General features: G+C 39.7%; 1 protein-coding gene across 2 annotated transcripts; it reads left to right on the top strand.

The window, feature by feature from the left end:
* The first annotated feature begins 9 nt into the window (after window positions 1-9).
* Window positions 10-20,324, top strand: LOC113026215 (GRAM domain-containing protein 4-like). Of its 2 annotated transcripts, none has more exons than XM_026174732.1 (19): window positions 10-256; window positions 8,702-8,943; window positions 9,028-9,127; window positions 9,670-9,790; window positions 10,286-10,347; window positions 10,479-10,611; window positions 10,994-11,019; window positions 11,718-11,809; window positions 12,024-12,115; window positions 12,747-12,795; window positions 12,946-13,017; window positions 13,102-13,145; window positions 13,316-13,425; window positions 14,440-14,594; window positions 16,438-16,585; window positions 16,928-17,021; window positions 17,734-17,824; window positions 18,251-18,319; window positions 18,568-20,324. In XM_026174732.1, exons 2-19 carry the CDS (start codon window positions 8,761-8,763, stop codon window positions 18,673-18,675), a joined length of 1,749 nt encoding a protein of 582 aa, XP_026030517.1. In that variant the 5' UTR covers window positions 10-256; window positions 8,702-8,760; the 3' UTR covers window positions 18,676-20,324. The 2 variants fall into 2 exon arrangements, with proteins under 2 accessions (XP_026030517.1, XP_026030518.1); XM_026174733.1 differs by lacking the exon at window positions 10-256 and adding an exon at window positions 3,805-5,565.
* Window positions 20,325-20,580: the final 256 nt, after the last annotated feature.

Raw genomic sequence — 20,580 nt, 5'->3', positions numbered from 1 at the left:
TGCCGCTTGCTCACCCCGCCCACAGAAGTGATTATTGTGTCCGATGGAGCAACGCGGTCCGGTTAAACACCCTCACAGGCCCCCACATCTGGATTAATTGTGAGGACGGAGGAGAGAGACAGGCGTGGAGCGTGTCTCAGTGGATTCTGGTCCGATTTACATCGGCTCAGGAGCGGGTTTGACCCGGTTTCCAGTGGGCTTGGATCGCCGGGAAAAACAGAAAGAAGGGAAAGTTTGCTTCATCTTTGCTCTCATGGTGAGACGCTTCTTCGCCCTTTGCTTCTTTTCTTCGCACTTCACTGTTAGGATTCTCTTTACATCTTCTCTGGAGTGTCCAGGTGTGCCCAACCTGTGCTCCGCGGACCGACCGGTGCGCTTTCTGTAGACTGCAGCTAATTGGCTGTCACACATTAAGGTGGGAGGGTAATGGGAAGTCTTAAAAAACTTAATTAGACAGCGAGTTAGTAATTTAATATACTACATGGGTACTAAACTACCAGGCAGCTATTTTTTCTTATTAAATTATTGTTGTAGTCATTTGCACAAAGCACTTGTTTTAAACTTTCTAATGTGCAAATCTGTCATATTCCTTTGTTATACAGATAGTAACATGAATATTTGGTTTTGGTTTTGGACTGCACCTCTTTGGGGCTGTTTGTTTGTTTGTTTTTTATCCCTGTATATGATATAAAAAATCATTAACAGAGAAAATAATCAACAGTCCAATTAATAATTACATGATTGTTACTTAGACCCTTCAATGTAGTAAAGGAGTTATTTAATTTTCCTTGAAACTTGTCTTAAAGGGTATAAGAATGTCATTTTAAGACTGGAATGAAACTTGATGATGATATAAAAAATACTTTATTAGATAGAAGTAATTTGTAGCTTTTTAACCCTTGAACTTATTCTTGGCGATAGCAGTAAAGAAACTCCCTTTTAACAGGAAGAAATTTCTATCAGAACCAGGCTCAGGGAGGAGTAGCCAACTGCTGTGACTAGCTGTGGCATGAATAGAAGGAGAAGAGAGATGAAACACACTATGGTAGACAGAAGATGCAATTTAATGACACAGAGCAGTAGTATATAAACACCAGGGGAGTGAAAAAAAGTTTGTGGAAAAGAAATGGAGCTCTATCAGCAAGCTTGGCCTTTAGAAGGAGAACTAAAGAATGGTTGAGGGTGACCTGATCCAGTTCTAACTATAAGCTTTATCAAAAAAAAAAACAAGTTTTAAGACTAATTTTAAAAGTGGAGAGTGTGTCTGGCTCTTGACCCCAAACTGGGAAACTCCACGTGAGAGTTTCCTTTCATCAGTTCAAAGATCTCTTTGAGCGTTGGGATGAGAATGTTGTTAAGGTTGACTTCAGTCAGGCTGAAAGGACCACACAATTTTAGAAGAGGAGAAGACTCTGTTAATGGGCACTTACAGTACTTGCCAGATCAAACTGCTGCAGACTGAGGAGGAGCACATTTTATTCTTCTACAAAAATAAAATGATTTACATGTTAGGTATTGTGTAGTTTGTTGTACCCTTTGTTTTTTAATGGGCTCTAAAATATATTTACCTTCATGATCAGTAAAGTGAAATTAATCAAATGCTCTAAATAATTTGAAAAATGAATGAAATCTCTAAACTTGATGTTAAATACTTATTTTCTTAAATCAAATTTTTGATTAGGAAAATTAGTTGAAAATGATCAAGTTAACTTTTCGAGATATGACTTCATCACCATTACTACGAGTCAAAATCTTCCTCATGGTTTTGAAAATCTATCGATTATTTGCAAAGTTCTGGGAGGGCAGCCTGTTCTGTCTGTTACTCTCAGAATGCAGGAAATTGGTTTGGATGTTCAGGGATCAGCCCGGAAATACCAGGTCTCATGCCTGGCATGTACTGGAAACTGCTGGAACACCAGTGTCACTGTCCACAGTGAAGTGGGTTTAATAGAGGGCCATACAATTCAAAAGCTTGACAAAACAAAACGCCACCCATCCAAGCAATCTGCGACAACCAGACAATATCGTGCGCTGTCCAGTTGATTAGCACATGATGGCCAACTCAGTTGCCTATGAAGCACAGAATGAACTGAGGACTAGATTACACCGTGTCACAACGCCTCCATTTAGATTTCATGATTCATACCCTTTAACTTTAATCTCAGGCCACAAGTGAGTGGATATAATGTAGGATAATGGAAAAATAAATTCCCGATTTGTTTTCATCATCAAAACATTTCTATACATTTCGATATATGTGTAAAATATTATTAACAAGATAATATGTAATCTATTTGCATGGTAATGGGGAAATCCTTTTCCATCAGGAGCTTAAAAAAAGTTTGCATTGTTATCGCTGAACATAAGACTTGGTGCCGATAAGCACATTAAAGAAATCAATTCACATTAGGGGAAGCTGGAAGTAGATTTCTTTTACAGAGTTGGATGGTGGTTATTAACAAACAATACTTACACTGTAAGTGCTGCATGAGATGAATTTAACAGGAAGATTAGGAAGGAAATCATTTTCTCAGGATTTGATTATATCTCTGTTGGCAGAATTCAAAAATAATAATGAATTCATTTTACATTACTGTTACATTTCAACAAAATAATCTAATATATAAGATAATGAAATATCATCCATCCATCCATTTGCTTCTGCTTATCCTTTCCCGGGTCACGGGGCAATAAGATAATAAAAATAACACATAAAGAGGGCTCATTGTATTTTCTGTTGACTTCCAAAAGAGTAGCTGTCTACTTGAGCCTTCATGCATACTTTTGATCCTGTGTAGATTACAGAAGCTCCAAAATAAATGTAAATTTGTGCACCTAATTTTGTTTAAAGTAATTAAAGATGAATGCTGCATTATCATTCCATTACGCAAAAAGGACATTTCAAAGAAATCATCAAAAGCCACGAATTACATGACTTTCATGCCTATTATGAGCACATGAAATCTTCTGGTCACACCTTTACTTTTTCCTGTGAAAATCTATAAAGAAGGTGCAGAGTACATAGTTAGCAAAGTGTCCCCTAGAGACAAAATAACCACATCCATGGGAAACACTAGGTTGAAGTGAATAGGAATTATGGGTTGATCCATTAATTTTTCTACTGCTTATCCAGGTCAGGTCACGTTGATTAGAAGTACTGAAAAATGTGATGTCATAATAAATAAATCTAGGCTTTATCACTCCAAACAGATTTCCTTTATAATCTCATCTTTTGGATAGCATTAAAGGTGTTAAATTTATCTCTGTGTTACCTACAAAAGGTCAGAAAAAGTCTGTTTCTGCTCCTGCTTTCTGTTAGGTGCTAATCTGTGCGGTAATAATTAAAGGCTCCCAGACAGCAGTCAGTGCCTTTGTCTGTCAGTTATTATGCAGTCAGTACTGCCTGTTCAGACAGTAACCAACAGAAGCAGGCAGACCAGTCGGACTGCTCGGTGATCTTCAGGCTGAACACACCTTCAGCCATTGCTGTAGTTTAGAGCAGGGCTGTAACTTCTGCTGAGGACGTTCGTGTGTTGTGATCACACACAGGAGGTTCTGGTTTCAGTTTAGATTTCTGTGAGGGTAGCGCTTCACATCATGGGCTGAGCTTTGGCATTATTGCAGGTGATTTAGAATATTATTATATTATATTTTAATATTACATGTAGAATAATATGCTTTAAAATTGTTGTTATTAAGTTTAAAACTTTTTATTAGATGTTTGCATTTTAAAAGAGAAAAAATCAGCTGAAGTAAAGCTGTGTGGGATTTAACTGTGTTACTCCTTGGTGGCAGAGTGGTGTGGTGGTTACCACTGTTGCCTCACAGTAAAGCCTAGATTATTCTTCTGTTGCTGATACTTCCTTGATGTCTGCTTGAGTTCCTCACACAGTCCAAAGAAAGGCATGTTAGGAAAACTGGAGATTCTGATTGGAACATTCTGAATGTGGATGGCTGATACTTTGTTGGCCCATTAGTGACTTGTCCAGGGTGCCTCTGATCCTCTGACAGCAATGATATACTCCAGCTGCTCTGGGACCCTGAAATGGAAAAGAGGCTGATGTGTGTTTGTACCTTACCACTTCAAAAACGGAGTAAATTTTAGTTTGATTTTGGCTACATTGAGATTTTCAAGCAGTGATTTACAACCAGTCAGACTTAGGACCACATTTTCTTATGTCTTTGGTTCACTGGATTATTTAATAGCTTTTACCAATCACATCACTCAGTGGAAAATAGCAAAGAATAGCCCTTTATTGTCGTTCTATATGTGCAGTGAAATTGTGGGTGCTCCACACCAACTGGCCAGGAATAATATATGAATAGTAAGACAGCAGGAATAAATAACAAACATGAAAAATATAGTGCATTGTCTACCAACTGGAAAGTTGGTGGTTCACTTCCTGGCTCTTCCAGTCTGCATGTTCAATCCTTGGCAAGATACTGAACCCCGAGTTACCCCCAGTGCATCCTTGTGTGTTAATGTTAGTCAGAGTGCTTAGATATCGATAAAAGTGCTTATATGAATATGTGTGTGAAGAGAGTGCAGTTAGTGCTCAGAGTAGAAAAACTCTGAAGGATTACTCTCTCAACTTTCTGTTTGGAGCTTGCATGTTTTTCTGTGGTAGGGTGGCTTCTCTCTGCCTTCCTCCCACTCTCCAAAGACATGCATGTGAAGTGAAATCGGGAGTCTAGATTGTGAATGTCAGTGTGCAGATGTCTGTCTCTGTGCGGTTGCCCTGGAACAGCTGGAATAAGCTCCAGTCTTCCCTTTTTATATTAATTAAAAAGTGGAAGAGGTCGGATGGATGGATGTTCTTGGGCTTCCTTCTTATAGAAACAACAAAGTCCCAGTTAATTGTGTTTTCTTCCTGCATAGCAGACATATTTTGATGGACACATATTTTCACTACAGGTAAATATCAAATTAGATTTCTCTTTAAAAGCATATCGACAATCTTCTTTGGCTTCAAAAGTAACAAATGGACCCAGATCATAATTAGCGGCTTAAACATTTACAGAAACATGTCTATGGCTTAGATAAGACAGTCAGTGTTGAGCCAGGCAAAATGATTAGTCGGTTTATCAATTAGTAGGTACCGGTAGTAAACTTGAAGTCTTCATGTTTAAATGATGTGTTTTATGACGTGTAATAGGTATAGAAGTTAAATGATTAATCAAGAAAATGATGGGCTGATTAAAAGCTGAGTTCTGGATCAGTACGGTTCTTACACTGTCCAGACACAACGTTAGAATACTGAGTCGGTTGGTCATAATGTTGGTGTACATTTGTATAATTAATATGAGTCACATGGAATTAAATCCCAGTTTTTAATCTGACTGAGCTGGTGGTGAGCATAAACCAAGAGTCCAAGTTTTACAAGAGATGGCACAAAATCTGCAGCCAGTTCTGTTTTTAAAGAGCAGATGATGAAACAGTTCCTCCTCCTCCCAAAACAAACATTTAACTTTGTGACTTCATGTCAGTAGCATGAAGTGGACTCTCCCTTTATAAACATGCAGTAGACTGTGATGACTTAAGTGCTGTAGGAGCTTCACACACAGGTCAGTTATCAGAGTTAATAGTAGAGCGGAAGCGAACACGTTCAGTGTGTGTCAAATGTGTGTCTCTATGTTTCGTTGTACTTGGTTTAATTTAATTTGCAGCCCTGCTGTGAGTTTAGAGTTACTTGGGTTTTCCATGCCAGACATGACTAAAGAGTTCTTTGCTGTTTAGATTTAAAAAATAAATACAAATGTGATTGTTTCTATTATTTATTATTTTTAAATTAAACAATCCACTTTGATGTTGTTTGATTCAACAAGTGTGAGCATGCTGAAACAGATATGTTGAATATTGTAAACCTCCTGGATACCAAAAACTGCTGTTCCTAATTATAAATAGGCTGCAACTAATGATTACTTTAGTAGTCGTCTAATCTGCTAATTTTCTTCGATTAGTCTATTAGTCAACGACTAGCCCTTATCTCTGCTTCCTGTGGGCGACCGTGGCTCAGGGGGTTGGGAATCGCATCTGTAACCGGAAGGTCGCCGGTTCAATCCCTGGGCTCTCTGTCCTGGTCGTTGTGTCCCTGGGCAGGACACTTTACCCTACTTGCCTACTGGTGTTGGCCTCGCTTCTGTCAGTCTGCCCCAGGGCAGCTGTGGCTACAACCGTAGCTTGCCTCCACCAGTGTGTGAATGTGAGAGTGAATGAATAGTGGCATTGTAAAGCACTTTGGGTGCCTTGAAAAGCGCTATATAAATCCAATCCATTATAAACCTCCTGTTCTAAGCTGCAGTACTTCGCTCGTTGTCATGACTTCAGCAGTTTGAGAGGTGCACAAGCCTCTTTTCGGGACAAACACCTTTGCTTAATGCTAGTAAAAAAGAACAAAACAGAATTATAAAAACCTGTTATTAATCACAGGAAGGCTAACATAAACATTACTGTACAAACATGACCCATTCAGAGTCGACATCACAGCTGGTTTTAAATGGCATTTTAAATGCTCGTGCACTGCAGTACTGCTGTCATGGAGGGAAGGCTCTGCTTTGCTAAATCACTGATTATGGTGACAAATGGTGATAAACAGCTGTCTCCATCCATCCATCAATTGATGTCACTTCCGGACCACCGTCTTTCAAACCACTCTCGGTGTATCTTGGCGACTTCTAAGGTTTTTCTCGATTTACTAAATCTTAAGTGGTTTTTGAAATTTGTAATTCCTGCTTGACACCCTTTTCAACTCTAATGGTACAACCGCTGCTAACCAACACACCCTGAAGCCTCCTGACTTGGTTCGTCTGCTACCAAGCCTAGCCTGGGTAGCCTTGTTTTTAGCCTGTCTGTCAGCTGTTTGCTGCCCTCAAGCCATGGCTGTCTGTCATTGCCTACCGGCATGCTCACGGTTACAAGAGGCTATCCAGCGACTGAAATAGGCTCTTAGGTAGAGGGAGGAGCTTATCATGGAGTTTTCAAGGAAAGCACCTGGTTTCCCTACAAGTCTTCTGCAGTGGGAAATTGGCAGCTACTCTGCAGTGCTCGGTCCCAGCAGCTCATTGTGTTGACACACACCCCTGGTCCAGTTCGGCCAACTCTGGAGAAGAGCCAGCCATCTCAGCAGATCTCCTGGCTCTGGCTGATGAGATGTGGCTTATCCTCAGGACGATGCCAAAATCCCAAGTTTGCTCTATTTTTTTTTATTTAACCTTTATTTAACCAGGAATGTCCCGTTGAGATCAAAGACCTCTTTTTCAAGGGAGTCCTGGCCAAGAGGCAGCACATTTCAAGACAAATACATACGAACAAACAAAGTTAAAATTACACAAAACAATTACACATTATTGAGGCAGCCTGTAGGCCTTTGAGTTTAGTTTTAAAAACATTTAAAGACAACAATTCAGTTAGTTTCCAGTCTTTCTGTAACATGTTCCATGAAAAAGGCGCAGAGTGGACAAAGGCTTTCTTACCCAGCTCTGTGCGGACAAGGGGAACAGACAACAGCAGCTGATCATTTGAGCGCAAGGAGTAAGAACCACTATTTGTCCTTGTGACCAAAGTACAAATATAAGGAGGCAGCAATCCAAGCATAGCAACTCAGAGCCATGGGTTTTAGTAAAGGGTAACAAGGGTATCTGGTGACACCCATTCCATCTATACCCAGAGGCTATTCAACTGGTGAACAAATTTTACACACTGGAAAATGTGGATGCACCATGCTTTCAAGTGCGGGACGGCCTGAGTGGCCATCTGGTCCAGAGTGGGATAATGCTTCTGCCTCCCAGCTACCGGAGATGTCCCTCAGACCGGCGACACTGGGGACTGTTTGGACTCAGCAGATGGGATTGCTGCCCAATGGGGATGCTGCTCTTTCACTGACTGGCTGTCACAGGTGTGTCCCCACCTGGGCTTCCTCGCCACCACTCCTCCTGGCTGCCTGGCTTGAGCACAGACCCTAAGTCATCTCCCTCGTCCAGAAGCCGGGCATCTGCGTTTAACTCTGCCAGTTACTGCTACTGCTGCTGCTGCTGCTACTACTGCCCCCAAAGCTGCATTTTGGTGCTCACATGCAGTCATGCCTCAGAGCTGCCCATCATCTTCCACCTTTTCAAGGCCGCGTCTACCTACGGTGCCCGTTGTTGGCATCTCAATGGTTTATCGCGTGGCAGTGTGTGGTGGCTGTAGCTTTTGCTGTCCAGAGGCCTGTGTGAAAGATATAACTCTGACCGCTGTCTGGTTGGTATGGCTGATTATGCGCTTATATGTCTGTATGTTGTAACATGTGAAGCACTTTGTAACTGTTTGAAAAGTACTATGTAAATGAAGTTGCTATTATTATCAAGAGGCCCATGTCTCCTGGATTTGTGACGCACCTCACAAACCCACAGACATCGGCTATCTGAATAGGAATCCTATTCAGATATCCACACCATATCAACCTGTTCCTTTTGACGTGGAAAAGTAGTGGCTCTACTCTGAGCCCTGAATGATCAAACTCCTCACCTTATATCTAACGGGGAGCCCAGACATCCTGGGAAGGAAGCTTATTTTCCAATTGTGACCATAGGTGAGGGTGGGGATGTAGATTGACTGGTAGCTTCACTTTCATACTCAGTTCTCTCTTTTGCCACTGTGGACCAGTAAAAAATCCACAGATAAGTGGTGCAGCATTTGCAAATTGGTTCTTTTTTGTTCTAGTCTTTGCAGCTGGGGGGCTAGTCATGTTCAGGTAAACACTCGACTCTGTGGTGCCCACCATGTTGAAGCGTTTGGACAGGATCCGGTTCAGGGGACGGCGGGATGAGTTCCTGGATCTGGCTGAGTCGCCCAACACATCCGACACAGAATGCAGCGAGGAGATTGTGATTAAACCTCGCGCCTCTGTCAGAGAGACAGAGGAGGTGAGGGAGGCAGAGGTGGAGCCGCAGGGTGATGCTCAGGTGCAGAAGCACACAGAGAAAATCAGTATTTTTACTTTTTTTAATGTTATGTTGCTTATTATGTTTTCTTCTGCTCTTTCTAAGGCTGGTCCAGGATCTTTTTCTGCAGCTCTGGATGACAGGACAGATTTAAATGAGGTTAAAGGTCACTTAGAAATTGCCTTGTTGGAGAAGCACTATTTGCGTGAGTATTCCGTGAATTTTATCTTCATATGTCAAGTTTTATTTTGAAAGATAACCAATGAACTTTAGCTCAGCAAGGTCAGATTTACGTAGACGAAGCAGACCAGGTGCCAGGTTTTTTGTCAGGTCTCTTTCTTCTCACTCAAATCAGTTAAAATTATTTTGTCAGAATCGCATTCAAACAAGTGTCATTCAAGTCTTTCATCCATAAGCTTTGTAGAAACTGATGAGTCGACATCACAGCTTCAGTTGTCAGTTCATTGTAAGCGTCAAACATCCCCCAGTACAGTCCCGATAGCGCTCTGTAATCAGTCAATATTTGGCCTTTTATGTAACACACACACAGAGCTATTAATAACCCTGCTGACCGCATTTGACACGCATGCAGAGAGATTTTGGTGAATAAGCCATTTGTGCCCGCATCCTCAAAAAATACTAATCGTATTAATAGGAATAAAATAAAGTTTGTCACCTACGTTGTCATGCTCCAGTTTCACTATTATAAGTTTAGCACTTTTAACTTCCAGTGTTTGTCTGTTTCAGAGGAGGAGCTGAGAAAACTTAAAGAGGAGTCCAATGTGGATTCGCTGAAACAGGAGTTAGAAAAGGAGCGCTGCAGACGCATCGAGCTGGAACAGAAAATCAACGATGCCCTGAGATCCAGGCTAGTTGTATATATATATTTTCAGATTTTCATATATAAAGGGAGCCCGTATATGCACTTTGAGTCCACTAAAGGTGATTTTAGTGTTTCATAATCAGTTTTTATCTTGCACTGCGTCCCTCACGTCTTCTTCTGTCTAAAACAAGCCATTGTAATATTTCCCATTTAAAACCAACTTTTAAGACATTTTCCCCTGATTGGATGTCAGTGTTTAAACATCACTTGGGTGGGGCTGCTGTCCTCACAGCCAGAGCTGTGATGAACATGTCAGATAGGTCTGGTCTTTTTGGTACAATACAAACCCACATGTAGAAGAAGAAAACGGTCTGAACCCTGAGCTTTCGGCTCATGTACCAAAAATCATTATTTGAAACATATTTCTATTTATAAAGTATGTAAAATTTGAGACTAATTCAATTTGCTGAGCTGGACTCAAAGCGGCTTGCTCCTATGCTTTATGCTGGACTGACACGACACAGTTTCTACCTCTTGCAGACTTGAAGACTCACCATCTCAGACACCTAAAGCTCCGTCTGCTCCTTCAGCTGCTGGCAGTGGTATGGCTGATCTATGCTCTTTCACTTTTTGCAGATGTTCCATCTTTTCACCTTTGTTTGACGTGAAAAGAAACAGAATTAATTGAATGGTCCTTTAATTATTATCACAATTGCCTTGTTTCCCCCCTCAGACAAACAGAAGGAGACTCTGGTTGACACCTTATTGAAATGGCTTTATGATCGATTTGGTGTTTATATCGAAGACTTCCGCTTCCAACCAGAGGAGACGACAGTGGAGACGGAGGAACCACTGAGTGCCAAAAGGTCAGAAAACATTCTGAAACTGTCTGTGACAGACTTCTGTGTGTTAGCAGAACTGTAACGGTTGAAAACTGAAAACTGACATTGTTTGAACTGACATTTTTATTATATATTAACTTAAAAAATTACATCTTTAAACACTCACACAGACACACACACACACACTGCAGTGCTGAGCTTTTCAAGAACTTATCACCTAATCCACACAGTTTTTCCAGCCATGCAAACACATCTGAAGCATTTTATATTTGTAATTGTAAAACTGCAACCGTAACAATAAAGCTACTGAAAAGTATGAAAATCGGATCAGGTCTGCTGTGGAGTTATTATAGCCACATGGGTTTTCACTGTGTTCTTTATCGTGTTATCTTTTTTATAATCACAGGTTGACTGAAAACATGAGACGGCTCAGTAAGTTTGCTTGTTTTTTTTTTTACCAAATGTAATATGCAACATTGTTTGAAGACAGTGAGCTGCACTGCTGGGTATAGTGTGCAATAGTACTACAGTAACAGCTCATGTATTTGCTATAAACAGAAGCATGAGCAAGTGAAACAGTGAAGGGCCAAGAATAGATCGTTGTGGGATACGGTAAAATAGTTCATTAGATCATATGCAATAAGTAGACAATATTGTACGTCCCACAGAACATCATTACGTTAAATATAAAAATTTAACTGAAGAGATTAGATTCAAGGGGTTAAAACTATTGCATTAACTGATTAGGCAGCAGTGTAGTCATTGATAGAGTCATTTCATTTTCAGTAGCTCGAGGATAATGGAACATTTGCATAGATATACCCTGTTGTTATTTCATAACTATGTAAGAAGTTAAAACGTTTAAATTCAAGGGAATTCTCAAAATGTGCTCCACAGAGCAAATAAGGAAACAGAAGGGGACATTTAGTATGTGATAGTCATTAATGAGTTTGGGTTTGAGACAGACTGCATCTCCTTGTTAGCCACGCATCCCATTCACATCTCCTGGACATCAGATATACTAAACCCAAGCCAAATGCATAAACATTCAAATAAGTTTATGCATTTATAGAGCTGATGTTTTCTTTGTCATGATTAAGTCAGCTGATGTCAGTTTGTCTACTTTCCAGAACGAGGATTTAGACCCGTTACCAATTTCATGAGGAACCTTTCTGCCTTATCCAGCTGGTACTCCATCTATACATCAGCCATTGCCTTCATTGTGAGTTCACACACACACACACACACACACACACACACACACACACACACACACACACACACACACACACACACACACACACACACACAGAGTTCAGGTGGTCAACAGTCAATTCTTTTAAACATGGATTGGATCCACCAGTCACAACAGATATAACACAAGTAGACAGACTGATTCAAAACTAAATGTGTTTACACCTATGTGATCTCCACAGGTCTACATGTATGTGGCGTGGAATGGATGGGTCATCCCCATGTTCCTGTTCCTCGCCATTCTCCGCCTGTCCTTGAATTACCTCATTGCCAAGTTAGTGTAACCTTTGCTCTCTCTAAGTTAGTCACACCGCTTTTATCAGAACCAGAGAAAAGGCAACAGTTTTAAACCAGGTCAAGGTTCAGTACCAAGTCAGTGTAGGTAAGGTTTATCAGGAATACTTGTTCCCTTGTCTGTGGTGTTTTTGTTTTTTTAACTTGTTGGACAAATATGTTATTTACTTTTAGAGTTACTAAAAAAATGGCTTCAGTAGATTCTCCAATTTAAGACGCATGTATTCGTGTCGTGGCAAATCTAGTGCAAATTCAGTAGTTAGCATCTTTTTACATACTTTTTTTTTCTTATCTTATCAGTGTATTCATATGTCAGGGTCATGAATTATGTGTTAAGTGAACAGTTGGCTCTTAAAGTCAACAGACTGACCATTGTAAGAATCTGAAATCGTTAAAGTGCCAGTCGCTTGATGATCAGATGACTGGATCAGAGCTGTTCAATATGAGCAAAAGTTTACTGCAGAATTTTGTTGAATATCTGATTACAGTGGTCCGATGAGGGACCCTTAAATGTGTCTTGATACAACAAGACACATTTAAGGGCATACAAGGCAATGAAGTTCATTATATTTATTATATAGCTCATATTTTCTCATGATTCCTGCTCTTAGAGGCTGGAGGATCCAGTGGAGCATTGTACCTGAAGTTTCAGAGCCAGTGGTGAGAAATCTCTCTTTATTCTGGCCTCCTCATATTCATTACTAAATATTTTATTATGAAATGACTCGCATAAAACTGTCCTGATGTCCCAAATGGAAACTGTTAAGTTCTTTAAAACAGATATTCGGGATTCTCATTTTGTTTTTTCAGGAGCCTCCTAAGGAAGACCTGACTGTGTCTGAGAAGTTCCAGCTGGTCCTGGATGTCGCTCAGAAAGCTCAGGTGAAATGTGATGGACAGTGAGAGGTCTAAGGTCACAAGTGGTTCTTTTTGACATATTTAATTATTATTGTTATGTCCTTACAGAATCTGTTTGGAAGGATGGCCAACATCCTGGAGAAAATAAAGAAGTAAGCTTTTCTACACACAGTTTCATGTTTCAGCTCAGAAAGAACCGGTGTTCCATTTACAATGCTTCTTTATAATGTGTGTGTGTGTGTGTGTGTGTGTGTGTGTGTGTGTGTGTGTGTGTGTGTGTGTGTGTGTGTGTGTGTGTGTGTGTGTGTGTGTGTGTGTGCAGTCTGTTCATGTGGGTTCAGCCGGAGCTGACTCAAAAGCTGTACGTTGGTCTGTGGTTGGCCTTCATCTCCTCATGCCTGCTCCCGTACAAACTGCTGGGATTCATCATAGGTAAAATAAATAAGTAAAAAGTTGATCACCTTCTCTCACTCGATTTCCCCCCTTATTGAAATTTAAATCACTTGTTCTCAGTAAATATCAGAATGAAAGAATATATATCATCCACTAAAGGAATGGATGAGAAAAGATATTCTGTCTATGCACATGTCTAAAAACACGACAGCTATGTGAGCGCTGAACATTAATGTTATGTCCAAAGTTTGGCTCCAGTCATACCTTCATAAATTCACTGAATATAGGGCTGCAGCTAATATTAAGCTTTTTTGATTGCTTTTTGATGAGCTCCTTGGGGACAAGGTGACATTATTTGAAAGTTCAGAACTTTCATAATCTAACGATATATAATTACAACAGCAAATAGTCCCCTTCAAAGATCATGACACAATTGGAAACACTGAGTGTGGTTAGGAGATGGTGTGCAGTAGGCAACACATATGGTGCCCACTCACTAGCAGAGAATACACTGAAATATTAGCTGTGCTATTCACACATCAGCACAATCCAACATCACACAAAGGGTGTAAGGGTGCATCAGATATCTGTGTTCACATGTGCACTATAAAAGGTGAGGAATCCAGTACACTTGTGAAAACAGCTATATATAACAGGCCAGATGTTCCTGTGAATCTTCTTGATTACTGCCTGTTAAAAAGGCATGCAGACCTGTGATAAAGATTTCAAACAAGTGTCTATTAAGTCCAACAATGTAGATGAATGCTCATTTTGAAGGAACCTTATAGTTTTGATGGAAATGAACGTTTCTGCTGGGGATGGGTGGGATGGCTGTGGTGAGTCCCTTTAGGGGTCATCACAGCAGATTGTGTGCCTCTGTCCTCTCCTGTCTCTAGCATCCTTTTTAGCCACAGCACCATTCTGCATTTCCTCCTTCAATACATCCATGAATCTTCTTCTTCTTCCTCTTTGCATCTTGCTTAGCAGCTTCATATTCAACTTTTTTTTGTCCAGTATATGCACTATAAAAGATTTTTACTCTTTAATCCTCAGGTGTATACGCAGGTATCAAGTTCTTCATCATTGACTTCATCTTTAAGAGTTGTCCCAAGCTGAGGCAGCGCTATGACACCCCCTACATCATCTGGACAAATTTACCCACCGACCTGCAGCTGAAAGAGCGCAGCAACACTATGCTGGGCCGACGAGTGAGTCCAAACTCCTGCATACATCTACACACGGAGCTCAGAGATCTCAGCACCGGGCTGATGTTAGTCTGTGTCAGTTACATGACGTAAAGGAACAAACCCTGCAGTAGTGAGATCATAGGCTGGAAAAACCAGCACAGACTGGATCAGCTTGTTACTGGTTCTTACTGGTCTGGTTGTATTTTTCTCTCCCAGCTGTCTGAATCTGAACAGGTAGGATTGTGCGCTGAGTGTGTGTGTGTGTGTGTGTTATATTTACAATCACAGTGTAGAGGCCCATAGTGTGTGCTGTGGTGAGAGTTGTGATCAGATATTTTGACTGACATCACTGGCTGTAACCAATCAGCTGCTGAAGTGTTGGTCTATCTGGTTAAAATCCTCTTAGGGTGGGACGTCCCGAATCGTAACACTACACCTGGTGTACTAGTCAGATTTTCCCACTTTATATTCAGATGACCCTGTGACCTTTCCTTTAGCTTCACCCTTTTAACAAATGTAGATCTGGCACAAATGTTGTGATTTACCTCCAAGTAAGATCTAATGCCAAAGTTCAGGTAAGAATGAATAAAGTTTTGTTGTCTTCTTTTTCTAAGTGTAAAATAGTTACTACATCCCATAAAATGAGAGATTAGATTTAAACCTAAATCAGAAAACAATGTATGTCAACCAGCCTCAATATTAAAAGCAGTGACAGGTGAAATAATGATTGATCATCTTGTTAACTGCTTAACAAACACCAAGTCACCAGCAAAGCTCACTGGGGGAGGGTTAGCATTTTGGAGTATTTAAGCCACGTGCTAAAGAAAGTTGAAGATGTTACATTTCAAATCCAGAGTATTTAAACTGTTATAGATCCTCTGTTAGAGCATTTCTACTTGGCAAAACAAATTAGGTAAATATTCCACCCCCCAAAATTTAACCCCAGACAGGCTGTGGATGACCTGGTAGATGTTAAGAGGTTAAAATGTGCTGTTCAGCTGAGTTGTGACCTTCCCATGGGCGCTCTGCTTACGCTTCTGACACGACCAAATCCTCTGGCAGCATCTCATGCTCCAACTTATCACAGCTGGGGTTTTTTAACTAGATCCTAAAAATGTTAGACAGGGGTTTTTAATGTTGCTGACGGATGTATCCTACCCAGTGTTAACAGACACAGTTAATGTTTGTTCCCAACTAATGTCTTGAGCTGCACGTACACTGAGTTTCAGCCTACCTTCCAGCATACCTGAGTACATTTTTGGGGGGAGTATGGGTGATGCAGCAGCTTAAAACATTTAAAAGCTCTGGTCCTGTGTGATGATTACAGTAAAGGTCAGTGGAAGGTTTCCTGCTGTAAAGAACAGCAGATTAGATATTTATGCTTGCATGTCAAAGATACTGATACCTCTGCGAGAAGCTAATATCTAACTGGACAATTTATGGTTAAGTTCTTCGATTTGGCAGAATTTTCATTCAGATTCAATTCAGAGCCTTCAATTTTCTGTTTTTGAGTGGAAACGTGCTCGTTTTACCTCCAGGCTGAACTGAAGTATCCTTATAAAAAATTTGTAGCAGTATTGGAGGACCGCATCAGGTGAGCTGAAACACATTCCAGTGAAAAAGATCGTGTACCAGGACTGCTCTGAGACTGAGTAAAAAGCAGGCAGTGTCCAAAGAAAAATCTGAAAAGAACTGTTGCTCAAGACCAATTTAAAAGCTACAAGAAAGTCTGTCTTACTAGAAGAAAAATGTAAAGTAAGGAATGATTTTGCACTGGATTATACATCTGACTGCGGTGATGCTTCAGACACTGCTACTTGTAGTGATTAGCAAATTGTGTACCTGCTTCTGTCTACCTGCTCAGGTGATAGCTGCTGGGGGCCGAGGCAGCCTCACCGCAGCAGCTCCTGTGGGTGTCAGTCGGGATGAGGATGGAGGGCGATACTACAGCACCAAGAGAGGAGCTTTTCATGAGGTGTTTAACCTGCCAGAGAGTGAGCGCCCTCTGACAGGTGAGAAAGGAACTACAGGAGAAAATGAATTAATAGATGAATCCTTCCAACTCAGTCTGAAGTGTTGGCCCATCATTCTTTGTGGGTCTTATAATATGCAGTAGATTCAGAAAGGATTCACACCCTTCATTTTTTGCACATATTATTATTTTATTGTAAATTTAAACAGATAAATTTGACGTTTATGTACACTCTACTTGAAAAGGACAAAAAAATTGTTTTACAGATGCATAAAAGAATCTAAAACTGAATTATCTATTTGCTAATGCAGTTTAATAGAAAGGACTTTAGATGTCGACTGTTTTCTTACCAGTAATATTTTAATTGTAATGATTGTTTCAGTGTGTGAGACTGGCTGGCGCTGCTGCCTCATCAACAGAGACAGGAAGACACCAACAGACTACATCCGCAACGGAGTGCTTTATGTCACCGAGAAGTAAGTCATCTGACAGAATGAGCAGAGAGACACTGTGTCACATCTGTTCATCACACAGAATGTTTCCTCCTATAAGTTTGGCACCTGTAGTAATAAGCAGAGCGAGCGATAACATGTTGAGTACGTCATTTATTTGTCCCGCATTTGTTTTCTGACATCGCGCAGCCTCTGCAGCATTTTTGGTTCTGTCTTTGTATGAACATTCAAACAGTAAACTTGCGTTTACTAAAGTATTTCATATGACACTTTTACATTTATACATAAAGTTTGAAAGCCTAAGGTTGCTTTACCTGAAAAGTTAAAGGTTAAAAAGATTATTAGCCAAAGGCTTCGGTAAATAGGTGACAAGTAAACTTCTGTTTGAAAATGATCTCAGGGGAAAGGGCTTCAGAGTGTAGGAGTACCAACACTGAAGGGTCTCTCCCCGAACAACTACGGTTTGGTGTGAGAGATGCAGGATAATAAAGACCATAAATAATGAACAGTAGTTACTTCAGACTTCTGAGAAGAAAATAAACTGCCAGGGTGTCTGATGAAAGAGCTGGGCTATTCTTATGTTTGGCTTATCGGGTATGCAAGTTTCCATTAGGGTGTGTTGCTGATCCTCGGTGGATGGGTGCCATAAATGTTCTGAGTGCTTATAATCTCTTATAATCACCATTGCAGAGCGTTGTAGGAGCGGGAGGTAACAGAGTCTCTGCTGTCTTTACAGTTACCTGTGTTTCGAGAGCTCCAGCTCCAGGTCCGGGTCCTCAAAGAGGAACAAAGTCATCAAACTGCTCGACATTACTGACATCCAGAAGGTAAGTGTTCACTTTAGAAATATTGTTGATGCTTCCCAGGTTTATAATATTCAGTTAGATTACTTTGTGATGTCATTTCCTGATTAGCTTGTGTTTTTGAAGCCACTGTAACTAGCCTGTGTAAACATTTGAGTGTCTTTGATTAGATTAAATTGTTAATTAATTAATTTAAAAAAAAAGAAAGCAGACATGTCATTTCACTACACTGCAGTGTTAGTTCTTAGAAAAGTCTTAATGGAGTAAAAACCTGAAACAAAAAGTGCTGCAGGTACTGAAGCTGCTTTTGTTTTCATTTATTCAGGAAACAGTCTTTTACTTTCTAACATCAGATATTTAAAACCTTTCTAACGTGTCTGCTCTTCTTGCACATGTGTTTCCCTTGCATTGGTCTGAATTTGCTCTGATCTGCTCTGTTGTTTCTCACAGTACAAAGTTTTGTCAGTGCTGCCTGGGTCTGGGATGGGGATCTCCATTGCGACACCATCCACCCAAAAAGTAAGAGCTCAGTTCAGAATAGCAAAGAAACTAAAATTGTTTTTACTCATTTAGAAGAAGCATTTCACAGATGTAAGAATACACTCTGACAAGTAAAAGTACCACTAATAAGTATGAGAAGTGATGTACTCTAAATACTTTAACAGATTTCTATACAGTATGCATTTGTTACACTGATGTGTAACAAGTGTGGCTCTGTTTTCTTTTTGTGTTGAGCCTGGTTCTAATGTTCCTCTGTTCTCTTGCAGCCTATGGTCTTCGGCGCAATGATGCACAGAGATGAGGCATTTGAAGCCATCTACACTCAGTACACGAAGATCATTACTAAGGCTACAGCTATCAACCCTGAGACATAGTAAGACCTTTGCGATGGCTGCCTTAAACACAAGCACCTGAAGGTTCTTAGATGGCTGCTGACTTCAGTTTGAGCTGCTGGTCTTCCCCCATCAGTCACCCATGAAAGTAATTCAGTGATAGTATTTTAGTGATTGATTTTAAATCAGCTGATTCCAACTAATCACTGATTTTTTTTTTGTCAGAATCAGACAGTCTGTTATTAATCACTGTTTCTGATAACAAATTAACAATACCATCCACAAATGAGAGCACTTTACATCCTCTCTAAGGGTTAGTTTACTGAAAAAAACATTTACAAGAATTGCGTCTCTGTTTTTTCATCTCTGATAAACATCTCAGCATTTCACGTGCGCAGACTTGATATTAAATTAAAAGCCTCTTGATAGCTCAAAGGGTTCAATCCCTCCCATAGTTTTTAGGCTTTTATTGTGAAAAATCTACTGGACGTTTTTGGTTCACATAGTAAAAGCCCGTAGAAGAAGAAGTTTTATAAAGCTTACTTTTACTCCCACAGCTACTTTTACCTGCAGTTTATTGGTTCAGGTTTGTCACATGACCGATTGCAGGCTTTAGTTTACTTTAGTAGCAGCAAATTACACTGGAAACTTAACTACATTTTGTTTTTGTGCTAAAGAAAATTGAATAATAATTTAATTCGCTAGTCAATTAATAAGAACAGTTATTCTCTGCCTGCAGCTTTCCCAATATATTAATTTCTTGCTTTTCTGTGTCTTTATCGATGTAATCTGAACATTTTCAGGCTTTGAACTGTTAATCAGACAAAACACAATGTTTAAAAAAAATGACACTGTGCACTCTTGAGAAACTGGACTGGATGTATTTTACTGTTTTCTAATGACTATACAGTTAATCTTAGTGGTAGACTTAATTTGGCCTTTACTCACAACCAAACATATTAATCTGACTTATAAACACTGACTGATGTTAGTCTGTCTGCAGGCAAATTATGAAGGGAGGAAACAGAAAATTAAAAAAGTAGTTTTTAATCTTGTTCTGATTCTGACTCAATATTGTCTAATTGTATAAAAGAACAGCAAAAGGTCCATCAAGTCTCTTGCTGACAGTTCAAATCTTCAAATGTTAAGAGAAACTGATACTATTGTTAAATAGTGTCTTTATAGCTTGCGATGCAAACTTAGGTGGAGGGTTTCATGACTGTGTATTAAACCGCTGGCAAACAAATGTGTTTAAACCTCATTATTATACATTGGTGTCTTCAGGGATTTGTAAACAGTATCATCATATGACTCTGTATTGTACTATTGCAACTAAGCCTTACAGTTAATATGTTGGTGTAAAGTGTTTGTATTCTGTATCAATGTTCAGCAGTTATGTGAGCAGTCTTTGACACATGGAATTTAGTGTAAACCACAGAGTTAGTCTTTTTCTTAAGCTTTGTTTGACTTAGCCAGAAGCTAAATGGCTAAAGCTAATGCCAGTTTAGCAGTTTATGCTTTCTGTTTTACAATTAATGAGCCACGAAACAAAATCCCACAGGGAACTACAAATGCTACATTTTTGTATTTGTTTGTCATTCGATTTCCATCAAGCTTAAAGAAGAATCAACTAAAGCACTAAAAAAAGCACTTTTTTCTTTCATTTCTATTATCTGATAACTTTATTTGGGGGGGGGGGGGGGGGTTTGAGAATGTCTGTTTTTTGTAAGTGACTTAAAACTTCAGACTAACATTTTGTATTTTTGTTTAATTCTGGGTTGAATGTTTTGTTTTTTATTTTTTTGTTTTGTATTTTACATGTTCAATTATAAGTTTGAATCCCAAATTGATCTCCATTTTATTTAATATTCAGATTTATGGCTTTTGATTGTGGTGTTTTTGTTTCGTTTTTTTTATGTCTTATTAAAAAAAAACTTTAATCTGAAA

This window comes from Astatotilapia calliptera, chromosome 7 (genome assembly GCF_900246225.1).
Source record: "Astatotilapia calliptera chromosome 7, fAstCal1.2, whole genome shotgun sequence".
Taxonomy (NCBI): Eukaryota; Metazoa; Chordata; class Actinopteri; order Cichliformes; family Cichlidae; genus Astatotilapia; species Astatotilapia calliptera.
The sequence above is the reverse complement of the archived record's forward strand: the minus strand, read 5'-3'. Positions and strand labels throughout refer to the sequence as shown.